The sequence below is a fragment of the Cydia pomonella genome, chromosome 1 (genome assembly GCF_033807575.1).
Source record: "Cydia pomonella isolate Wapato2018A chromosome 1, ilCydPomo1, whole genome shotgun sequence".
Lineage (NCBI taxonomy): Eukaryota > Metazoa > Arthropoda > Insecta > Lepidoptera > Tortricidae > Cydia > Cydia pomonella.
This window is the reverse complement of record NC_084703.1, coordinates 3,664,203-3,677,062: the sequence shown is the minus strand read 5'-3', so window position 1 is coordinate 3,677,062 and position 12,860 is coordinate 3,664,203. Positions and strand designations below refer to the sequence as shown.

At 36.0% G+C, this 12,860-nt stretch overlaps 1 protein-coding gene across 1 annotated transcript; it reads left to right on the top strand.

The window, feature by feature from the left end:
- The first annotated feature begins 2,824 nt into the window (after positions 1-2,824).
- LOC133516472 (uncharacterized) lies at positions 2,825-9,759 on the top strand. The gene is made up of 4 exons (XM_061849474.1): positions 2,825-2,916; positions 4,036-5,314; positions 6,633-6,806; positions 9,091-9,759. The coding sequence occupies exons 1-4, from the start codon at positions 2,830-2,832 to the stop codon at positions 9,273-9,275; spliced, it is 1,725 nt and encodes a 574-aa protein (XP_061705458.1). The 5' UTR covers positions 2,825-2,829; the 3' UTR covers positions 9,276-9,759.
- The last annotated feature ends 3,101 nt before the right edge of the window (positions 9,760-12,860 follow it).

The following is a 12,860-nucleotide window of genomic DNA, read 5'->3' as shown; positions in this document are numbered from 1 at the left end:
CCACCAGTTACACTGACATCTGTATGCTTAGTTCAGAGGCTACACCAAAAAAGTCTATTCCCGGAATGACCCCGACTCGGATACCAATCTGCCGCTGTGATTGGATACCCGCTGCTGGTAGCAGTGTTGGGACACTTTTATTCCTAATAGAAATTAATGCGTATTTCATGCCTGGTAGTTTCCTGATTTAATAAATTATACCACCGTGTAATTTGTCCTTACCAGTTACACTGATATCTGTATGCTTAGTTCAGTGTCTTCACCAAAAAAGTCTATTCCCAGAAGACCTCAACTCGGATACCAATCTGCCGCTGAGATTGGATGCCCGCTGGTAGCAGTGTTGGGACACTTCTCGGTTGATTATTTTTACAGACTTTTATTACTGATACAAATTTATTGGTATTTCATGCCCGGTAGTTTCCTGATTTAAGAATGCCACCGTTTAATCTTTTCCCACCAGTTACACTGACTCTGTATGCTTAGTTCAGTGTCTTCACCAAAAAAGTCTATTCCCAGAAGTTCCGACTCGGATACCAATCTGCCGAAGTGATTGGATACCCGCTGAGACACTGTTCGGTTATTTTTTACACTATTTTTAGCTTCACCGCGTATCACTAAGTACATATTATTTAAAAAGTCCCTCGCCTTCGACTATAAGTTCGCGATAAACTCCGAAACTAATACTGAATTTTCTTACGGTTTTCACCAGTCAATAGACACGACTGATGCTAGGCATTCACTTCCTTTCACGCCCAAAAATCCTACATAGCGTGAACCGCACGTTTCACTAATCATAATAAAGTGAAAGACAATAATATACTTTCAAAGCGAATGCTCGTAACTAGAAATTAAGTTACGAATTCAGTATTTTATTGTCTTTATGCTAATTAATAAAATTAGGCATATAAAATGTTACGCTTTCCTACCCTTGCGAAGCCGGGACGGGTCGCTAGTATTTGTATGTAGGGTCATTCTACAGCAATCTCATTCCCCTGGCTATACCTATTCGCAAATTCCAAGGAGATTACGCTTAGCAGTTATGGTAGTAGATAAAACTTGTCACTGGTTACACAGTTACCAAAAATAAGATGCTAATGCTACATCTCCTGGGAATTCGCGTGCGTTTTTAGAATTGGCTCGATGAGTATTAGTTGCCTGTGGAAAAAAGTACAGTCAGCGATAAAAGCCTGTACCAAAAATGATTTTTTTGCTAAATATATTATATTTAAAATTAATGATAAATCAGTCTGTAATCATTTCGGGATAAAACAAATCAAGAACTATGAGAAAAAGCAATATTTATTATAGTTTTACACTTAGTACAAAAGAATATCTTAACAAATGTACAATCAAGTGTAAAAATATAGTTCCAACCAATTTACTCAAAAATATGTCCTATAGCTTTTAATTCGCCGACATACGAGCTATGGGACATATTTTTGAGCACCCATATTTTTACACTTGTCTGTGTTGTATGTATATAATTAAATAATTATGTACCTATATGTTCTTCAAATCTCATAACTTAAATTTGAATCAAGTCATTCCGAGTCTTGTAAAAGACTTGTAAAAAATATATTCGTAAAAAATCTTTGCCAACGTGTCCGTTCAGCTCCCCGCCCTAGCGCCAGACGTCGGCCGCCCAATATCGGCCGATACGGGACCCGACCGGACCCATTGTGCTGAAAGCTAGGCTGGACTGGAAGTTTGCCATATCAAATATTTCTATTAACTGAATTTTAAAAATGCCGAGAGAATTTAGAAGCGCTATTAGTGAAAACATATCTGAGAGCCAAGTCCAAGTGTGCAAAACTGTTTGTGAAGGATCGGAAATCGGACTTTTTTGTATGGGAACTAAAACGGTATTTTTTAAATTTTTTGTTAATTATTTCATTTCTAATTGGGAAATCGAATAATACACTAATAACACAACTGAGTCCTACATTTGGAGTCTAAAATAAACCGAAATACATGGTTATTGCGAAGGTTTAGCAAAAAGCCGGTTCCGATCCCAGATATTTATGCATTTAATCACGCAAACAAACAATATCTCCTCGTAAATGTGTATTAACCCATGAAACCCACAGCAATAAAATTTTAGTATAAAATAGTAGCTAGCGTAGCCGAGGGATTTGATAAGCTAAATTTTAAACAGAATTATAATTTCACAGTTATTAAGGTAAAATATTAAACGCATGCGATCATCAAATCTTCCGCCGCATACGTCGCATGGCGCGACATAATATATGACAGTGCACATCAAAAGGTACCTTATGGCGAGGTCGCTTACGCTGTTGATAGCGGCGCGCCAATATTAATGCACTACACGACGTAAGCGCAAACCACCATAAGGTCTCTTTTGATATATTTATTTACAATATCAATATACATAATGGATATTATACAGATGATTACTATAACTAGCTTATATCTAAAATAGGCTCTTGAGGCATTGTACCAAGGATGCTGGCGGCATTTTCTCGTTGTATCGCAATACTGATACGTTGTGCGAGGAAATAGGTCTCTTTTGATATGGACTGTCACATATATTGCTCTCTTCTAGTTTTCTGGCCTCTTCTTAAAAATGTCTATAAACTTAGGTATGAAATTAATAATCATCAAACAGTTATAGATCGTGTCATTCACGAAGACGCGTGACTTGTCTCGTATTGTCATATTATTATGGGTTAGATTTGGCAAATCTGCGCGTCATCGTGGATGACACGAGCTATACCATGTATAATTTTACTTAAACCGATTCCGTTATCTTTTATAATTTCAAATTAATGATCATATTTCACGCCCAAATCAATTAAGTGATTATTCGGTATGAATCAATGCTTTAGATTGATGCAATATAGCGAACAGTGTGGAATAGTCAAGATGGGTGAAATGAAATTCCTGTTATCGATTTTGGTAAGTAACCAAAAGCAATTTTTTTATTAATATGTCGATGGCAAACAAGCATACGGCGCGCCTCCAGTGTTGCATGCGTGTTGCCGACCCTAACACTTCGCAGTTTCGTTGAACTCTGGCAACCTTATTAGTAGGGTATAGTGTTATTTAGCTGCAGCTTTCTATATTTTACATGCTTTTGCGTAGATTCACTCCATAGCTTGGTATACAACGTGTCTCTACTCTCTGGACATTGAGCGAGATCCCAAGCAGAGTTCCTTCTCAGGAATGTTCTAATATGGTAAATTATTTGATTCGCTAAACATTTTTTAGGGTTCCGTACCCAAAGGGTAAAACGGGACTCTATTACTAAGACTCCGCTGTCCGTCCGTCGGTCCGTCTGTCACCAGGCTGTATCCCATGAACCGTAATGGTTAGACGGTTGAAATTTTCACAGATGATGTATTTCTGTTGCCGCTATAACAACAAATACTAAAAACAGAACAAAATAAATATTTAAGGGGGGCTCCCATACAACAAACATATTTTTTTTGCCGTTTTTATGCCGTAGATAAAGTATGTCAGGTTTTATAACAATTATCGCATACGGTTTGTATGGTAAAATTAAAATTTTTGTGTGGTCATCTGGCTTACTTTTTTCATGTTTTTAATCATTAACCCACTTGATTGTGAGTAAAAATTAAATATTTCTAAACTTGTAAGAAATATTGAGTTTTTACTCAAAAAATAGATTACAATGTAGTTGTTTGTTGACCCCGATGGTCCTGGGTTCGAGTCCCGGTAAGGGCATTTATTTATGTGATGAGCACAGGGATTTGTTCGTGATGTTTCTATGTATTTAAATATTTGTATATTATATATATAGTTGTCTGAGTACCCACAACACAAGTATCTTGGCTTACCGTGGGACTTAGTCAATTTGTCTACTACCTGTGAGTCCCAATAATTGGCTCCCTGTATCTACTATACTTTTCTATGTTAATGTCAAAGCTGTTGGATCTCCAAATAAAAAAAAATGTCTAAGAAGGTCACTATAATATTTATCTATTTATTTATTTGTTACTGTCTGTCTAGACTTTTCAAAAAATACCCATGAATCTGCTTTATATTGAATTCCAGATGACATTATTCATTAACGAGTGTCAGGTTTCGGGTTGTACTGGTGTTGAAAAAGAAAAATGGTTGAAACGGAGCCTTCCAAATGATGATTCAGAAACGCAAGTAGATCTTAGCAATGCATTCGGACTCAAGTTAGTCCTGCCAGATTACATTAATGCACTGAAAAGAGAATGCGGAAGCAAAAGTCATGAATTAAAGCCAGAAAGACACATTATCCACTCGAGTCCTAAAAAGGAAAACGATAATTTTAAGGATATACTTAAAGCGATAAAAGTCTTCGGTGATTTATTACACAGTGGGGAAGACCAAAGAGAATCAAAAGAGAATCTAGATCTTAGGAAGTTATTAATATTGAAACAGGCATTCTCAGATTTAATACTAAAGTTAGGGTCAGTTGAGAAAGATAAACTGAAAAGATACTTCAAAAGCGAACATCATGAATGCAAGCTAACACGAGAAATGTTCCAATCCAGTTCTAAGGAGAAGAAAGACGATTTAATGGATAAACGTAAAGTGATAAAAGATTTGCCAGACTTAGGTACTTTAGTACACAATGGGATAGATCAATCAAAAGACCAAATAGGTCTAAGCAACAAACTAAGATTGAAACAGGCAATATTAGGTATAATAGTAATCTTTGGGTTAGATCACAAAGATAAACTAAAAATAGGCCAAGAATACAAAAATCATGTATTAAAGCTAGAAAGAGAAATGTTCCAATCCAGTTCTAAGGAGGGAAAAGATGATTTGATGGATAAACGTAAAACTGAAAAAGACTTAACAGACTTTGGTTCTTTAATAAACAATAGGAAAGACCAATCAAAAGACGTAATGGCAATGTTAGGTATAATACTAAAGTTAGCGTCAGATCAGAAAGTTAAATTAAATAGAGACCATGAAAACAAATATCATGGATTAAAGCGAGAAAGAAAACTGATTCAATCCAGTTCTGAAGAGAGAAATGATGATTTGATTGGTAAATTTAAACTGATGAAAGAAATAGCAAACGTTAGTCCTAAAAACAAAGGAAATAAATATTTAGAACTTAATCATCAGTATGTTCTCAATAATGAAGCAACTGAACAATTTGCTGAACGGATACCTGTGATTATCATATCACCCAATTTTGCTGAAGTAGGCTGGAAAGAAGTATTCGGACGAAAAAGCCAAAACGAGCATCACAAAGGGTGCAATAATATGAAAGCAAAACATGTCAAAGCAGCCGGGAAAGTGAAAAAATTGAAGACAGCATTCAGCAAAAGCGAGGACCACAATGAAAGTAAGAATCTCAAAAACATGTATAACATAGAGTATGTATTTTTAATACAACCACAAATTGAAACGAGGTTTAGGTTTTAGTGCTAAATATCTATAAATAAAAGTTGTAAAATTTTCGTAAAAAATACGTGTAAATATAGCGAATGAAATATTCAATTAGATGTCACAAAATACAATTAGATATACTAAAATAAATTTAAATTTAAATAACATATTATTAAATTGTATAATATCTTTAAACATAAAATATTAGTACTATTAACATAAAATTGACAAAACATAACATAGGTATAAGGTTAGAAATAAAACATTGTAATGCCCTCACATGGTAGCATGTAAATTCGCCATCAGATATATCGGAGCGCCCGAGGTGCTCAACAATATCTGATCACACACTCTAACGCTTGACAATAAAGGCGTGTTCAGATATTTCTGAGCGCCTTGGCTGCTCCGATATATCTGATGGTGATTATACTATTCCTAAGAAATAATTATTTAACATCACTGCACTGTACATGTATATAATACAATACAATAAAATGAATTTATTAGGGCCTATACTACTACCCTTAGAATATATGGTCGTGTTAAAATACACACTCTATAGTCAAAAGAACATCTCAGAGTAAACGATTTTTACAAAAATAGTACACATGTGATACAAGTGTGCTACGTTGGTCATTATATTACACACGAGGCGATATTGTGTGCGTGAGCTAGAAGTGAGCGCGCAATAAGAAAGCCGTTGTGTGTAATGACCAATGCACACGTGTTCCATACGACGTTTTTCAACACATTTGGGAGAATTTTTTTTTATATTAATAAAATTTAAACAGTTAGTAACCTATGCAGTGCTATAGTACACAACAAGGCTCGGAAACCGATTAAATTTCCAAACCGTTATCGTGTACTTGGCGCAAAAGCTTTTAATTTTGGTTTCACTCGAAAAACCGTTATTTTAAATTTATGAGAACAGTTATTGTCAAATTAACCTGTTTAGTAAAATAAAAACCGGTTTCTTAATATGTCGGATCTATATTTACGTAGCACGCCATCAGGCCGACAAGCCATTGCGTCGCTCGTGCAATAAATCGTTTTTTTAGGTTTTAATAAAGTTCTTAAAACTTTCGCATTCTTATAAAAGTTTGAGGGCAAACCGAAAAAAACCGGTATTTTAAAAACCGGTTCCGAGCCATGGTACACAACTAAATGGGTAATTTATAATTGCATAATTTACAACTATCTATAGTTTATTTAGTAATGTAGGAAACTTCAGGCCCAATTTGTTTTCATTTTTGTAATGCAATTTTTTTTTTCAGAGAATCGTGAATGCGAAGGAAACGAATATAAGAAAATCGCATGTAACATATGCCAATGCGTCGGTGGCAGGTGGAGGTGTACCTCACTTGCTTGTGACATTAAGAAATTAAATGACCACATCGACTTAAACAGTTTAAATGGAATGACGAAAAAAATGTATGATAAATTACGCGGTAAGATTTTATACCTTCATTATCATCGTTGTCCCGGCATTTTGCCACGGCTTATGGGATCCTAGGGTCCGCTTGCAGGGATCGGAACCGGTTTTATGGAAAAACTTTGAAATAAACATATATTTCGGTTTATTTTATACTCCAAATATAGGACTCGGTTGTGTTTTTAGTTACGACTTCGTATTATGAGATTGCCCAATTAGAAATGAAATAATTAACAAAGAACGAAAAAATACCGTTTTCGTTCCCATACAAAAAATACCGGTTTCCGATCCCTGTCCGCTTGACAACTAATCTAGCCACTAGTTTTTACGAACGCGACTGCCATCTGACCTTCCAACTCAGAGGGTAAACTAGGCCTTATTGGGAATAGTCCGGTTTCCTCACGATATTTTCCTTCATGGTAAAAATCAAATTATATTTCGTACATAAGTTCCGAAAAACTCATTGGTATGAGCCGGGGTTTGAACCCGCGATCTTGTATTGCAAGTCGCACGCTCTTACCGCTAGGCCACCAGCGCTTCTTTTTTTACCAAGATTTTATACCTTAAATAAATAAATAATTTTGGAGGTAATCTTACACAAATCGGTCTAGCCCCAAACAGCAAAGCTAGTACTATGGTTGCAAGGCGACGGTATACATACGTATATAGATAAATACATACTTATGTACAAAGAAAAAAAATGGCCTTTCCCATGTTGCGGATTTTCAGTGGTACTAATTTAAGAGACGACCGTTCTGGCCTAGTGGGTGCCCTGCCTATGAGACCGATGGTTTCGGGTTGGAAACCCGCTAAGGGCATTTATTTGTGTGATATTTTAACTAAGATATTCGTTCCTGTGTGTGTTTTCTATGTATATAAGTATGTATTTATCTATATACGTATGTGTATCGTCGCCTAGTACCCATAGTACAAGCTTTGCTTAGTTTGGGGCTAGGTCGATATGTGTATGATTGCCCCAAATATTAGTTTATTTTATTCACTGGCAAAGAGACTCTTTGACAAAAGTTATAGATGTCACCGATGTTGAAAAGAAAAGATTTAGCAAATATAAATGATTTTTACCACACCAGCTGGTAAGGACTCTCTTGATTGTACAAAAATGATGAGAAATTAGCATTTTATCCACATGTGTGGCAAAGTAATCCAATTCAAATTTTTAATAGACTTTTTGGCGATGACCCATCTACCAAGTCAAAATTACAGAGCCTTGAGCATCGCCATCGAGTCGCTAGCCTATCGGTGTTCTATCGGATACATTTCGGGGAGTGTGCACAGGAACTGCACGATCTGATCCCACCTTCCCCTTTCCATCATCGGACATCCAGGCGTGGGGAGCGAATGCACCCGTTCGTGGTAAACATTCCATTTGTTCGAACTAAACGGTTTGCCTTCTCTTTTTTGTTACGGACGGCTAAAGAATGGAATGCGCTCCCGCCATCTGTATTCCCTGATAAATATGACCTCGGTCTCTTTAAAGCAAGAGTGAATAGGCTACTACTGAACCGGTGAGCTCCATCTTAGGCCCTGTCTTCACTTTCCATCAGGTGTGACTAGAGCCAATCGCCGATCAGTTTTTAATAATATATATATATATATTATATATATATGTTCTTATGTTGGCTAGTGGAATTGAGTTTTAAATAATGATTTTGGATGATGAATATTTAATAACGTTCATTTTGAATTGGTTTGGTTTGATTTTGTTAGATATTTTACAGTTAGAATTTTCCTTGCCTTGGAGTGTGGAGTGAAAATTTGTTAAACTCTCGAATTTAAATTTTAGAGCTTTTCGCTTACTCGGATATCAATTTTAGTCCGCGATGTTAAACAACAACTTTGCCCCTTTAAAACAAATTACTTATATTCATAGAAAGTAATTTAATTTATTCTTAGAGAAACATTAGGTTTTACACTCGCCTGTCGTACAAAAATCCTTAAAATCAAAAATGTAGTTCATAAGGATAATCTTAAACAAGCAAAAAAAAAACTTTAATGCTATTTGTTTATTTAAAAAAATAAAATAATAACTTAACACGTTCACTCTCCCAAACTGAACTGTGAACCTTACGGCTTTGTAATAGAGGTTTTCTGTAACCCATATACGGGGCACGGACAGTAAACGTGTTAAGATTTTAAGATACTTTCCCTCCAGGGCCCATTTTTCCATCCTGTATATCTCTTATGGTTATGAGAGATTGGTAGATACTTTTGACGTGCAGTCTAATCCGTTATTTTTGATGCTGACTGTATTTTTTGTCTATTATATATTAATGTTTCAGAAGAAGCCACTGGCTGCATTCCTGGTGAAGAAATCAACGAGCCTGGCGTCAATGATTGCCCGTGCAAATGCGTGTTGCCCAGTTTGATTGAGTGCCAAATTTGCCCGGCTCTCGAGCAGATACATTTGCCTAAAAAGACCACCGCGAAACAGCCTGAGCAAAAACCATTTGGAATGCTTGGTTAATTGATCGAAGTAATTAAACAGACTAGATTTGAATCAAGCTGACACTGCATGGCATTTTATGTATTTAATTATTACACTGATCCTGCTATCGGACGATGACTGATGTAGTGATGCAACGGCCAGACTGAGACGGGAACGGCTAAACTGAGATGATTCTGACCATTTCTATACGTATTCTACATATGCGGGTCTACTCCAGCGATATTATAGATATACGGAACAAAACCGGGACGCGATACTTACATAAATACGGTGATAGTCCCGTATATACGGGACATACCTACTATGTTAATACATATGCAGAATTAAAGACCATCACTATTATAGTTTGGCAAGCCATTTCCGTCAGTAGAAAAAGGCGGTGAATTTAACAAAATTAGGCGCGAAGTGGGTAACCAGAGTATATTTTGTAACACTTAAATAAGATTGTGATACAGTTTTCATAAATACAAATTTTAAATAAATATATCTATATAAGGAGGCATATTTTATAAGTAATTTAATATTAACCTGCTCATTGCTGGGTTAACGCTCCCTCCAAAAACAGTTGTTTTTCGGATATTCCGATTTGTGCGACCCGGGCCTTGTAAACCGGGTCAAAGGGCCTATTTTTAATCCATTCTGCGATCCGGGTATCATCCATCATACCTACTAATTTGTACCTCGGCGTGTCCGGGCTCTGTTTGCTAGGGGAGAGGTTAAGTAGGTGTATAAGTAGGTATAGATGGAGCGAAAGATAACGCGTACAGTGGAATCAGTTGAATGAGCCAATTTTCAAGTTGTTGTCGTTTTTTTTTGGTAAGATTTCGATAAAGTTTGGCGGTCAGGGTCATTCTGTACAATATAAGCGTTGTTTTACTGTATGTCCAAAAAAATATTCGTCCAAGTTAAGTAAAAGTAAATTGTACAGTGTTGTAGTTGTAAGTGTATTGTGTGTATTATACTAACAAATTATGGAACCAGAGTCCGAAATAATTTTTTTTAATTTTTTTTAAATTAATTAATAATTAATAATCAAAACCTTGCATGCAATATTCGATACACGGCTGTCCCATGTCTGCAAATCCTAGTATGGGACAAATTTCTGGTAATTCGTTTTTTGTGTTATTTTTACCCACCTAGTAAGTCCTCATCCGCTTACAAAGAAAACTGCTGCAATATCGGCATAAATAACAAATATTTCGACACCTCCAAACCTAGTAAATAGCATGTCTAATGACGGTTTACCATTGTATATAACTCAGCAAGTCACAAATCCCATATCAACCCATATCAAAATTTAGTAAGTGGCTCCTCTACACGATGGCCCATCGTAGGCCAGTACAAGGGATGCATTTATGAGAGGGAGCAAGTGATATTGATATCTCATTCCCGCATAGCTGTGTCCTTTAGACTGGCCTACGCTGGGCCATCGGGTAGAGGAGCCCTGAGAAACTAGGTTTAGGGCCAGTGTTAGCCGAACGTTAATTGCAATTGCACGATTACCATTAAAAATTGAACCGTAAACCGTAACGGACGGTTACAGTCAGCGGTTCAATTTATAATGGTTATTGAACAATTGCATTAACGTTTGAGGTGGGCCAACACTGCGCGTAGCATTGTGCCTACTCTATATAAAAACCCAGTAAGGGCTTCTGACCGTTATAATGCTATAATTTTATAAAATAATGGTGACACATTATCGAAATAATTCCCAGTAGTTACTACCATCTCTGGTGTAAATAGTTGGAATTGTAAACAACCCATTCTGATACTTAATTAAATATATTTTTTTTGAGGCTGACATTTTGTTTATACATTCTCCTGTAAAGTTTGGTCTGAAGCACTTACTGGATTTTGATATAGGACAGCCGTACGTTTTTGATTACAGATTGCTAAATACCGCAATGTAATGAAAAATACATGCAAGTTCACTTAACACAACACAAAATTTATATACCTACATATTTTTTTAACTTAACGCGAGTGAAGTCTTTAAAAAACCGTATCTACTTTAATGTTAACATATTTATAGCACTTTGTTCATATCGATATTAATGCCTTGTGTACAGAATGGCACATATGTTTGTTTTATTTTGCATTTATTTTGGCGAGTATATAGCGATATACAGCGAAACTATGGAAATATACTTTATTACAGCCCCCCCCCCCCTTGAAAAGATTATAGCGCCCCCTAATATACAACCTTAACCCATTCCTTAACATTATCTGACTGTAACGCGTCCTCGCGACCCTTGAATTATTAACTTCGATATTTGTCAAGAAAACCTTATCTACAAAACGTTTTACCATGTACAAACACTACAGCAATATACGTCTTTATAACATTAGCGGTATTTTAATTGTTACCTGTCTGCAGTTTAAGAAGGGTGTAAGTAAATGTAAGGTTTAGAGTGTTATAAGCCTTTTTGATAGTGTAAAAGAAAGGTAACCGTCGTTAGTTAACGTGGCGGGCGAGGCATCGTTAAGATGTAATTATTGAGACGCCAACAACCTCATCTTGTTTACGTTGGCTCTCGTACTATCCCATGTAGCTTGGACTACCTTTTATGAGAGTGCCAAAAAGGATACGGTTAAAAGGGCGTAAAATTATGCAATTAGAAAGGTATAGAACATATGGCACGCCGCGCGATTTTTGCGATTTGGTGATGAAGTTTTAACGTTTTACTTATATCAATAACTCGGAATGAAGATTCTGTTCAAAATTTTGTTTGTCGTTCACTGAAATAGCTTGGCTTGGCTTGAAAATTACCTCAGATGTTTCGCAGACGACGTTGTTCTCGTGCTCTCAAGGAAAGACTGGCAAGATAAACAAAGAAATAACGTATCGTGTGATTCGTGTGCAGAAAAAGAAAAAAAAATGCCGAATTTGACCAAAACTCATATACCTAACATTTTTTGCTCCTTATGACCTCGGCAGTGCGTGGTTCAAATCTCTCGGGTTTCACCAGCCCACGGTTTATATATTTTTTATACAAAGAAGATAAAAATGGATAAAACGACACCTAAGAAAATGTATAATCATCAGGTAACCGTAAAATATTCGTTGATTTTTTGCGATTTCCAATTAATATTCTCAGTATTCATATTTATAAATAAATACGAGTACATACTTACGGTGTTGCCTTTTAATTGACTGTTTTAAAAATGGTCATACAAATGGCAAAAGAAGATACGTTTCAGAACGGCAAAATCCAAAATCAACCAACGTATTTAAGAGCAATTCCTAGCTGAGCAACTTTTCAAATCTCGAATTTTTTAAGTTATGTTTCTGTCGCTCTCGACTATTTCCTCCTCGAAAAAGCCACCAATCGTTATGAAACTTTGGAAACTGCAAGAGGAAGAAATAAACTATGCCGCTATGTTTTGATTTTTTGGATATTTGTTGTCGTATTTGTATACTGCGCCTTTTTATGCAGCCAATTCAATTGAGCCGTTTTTGCGATTTTCGAGGCACTGTATGTTTCTTCAAAATAAAATAATACAAAAAAGCTAAACATACCGGCACAGATATTGATGATATTTATCTTATTTGAAAAAAATCATTGCTCTAGGTTAAAAATCCAGGGAGGAAACAGTCGAGAG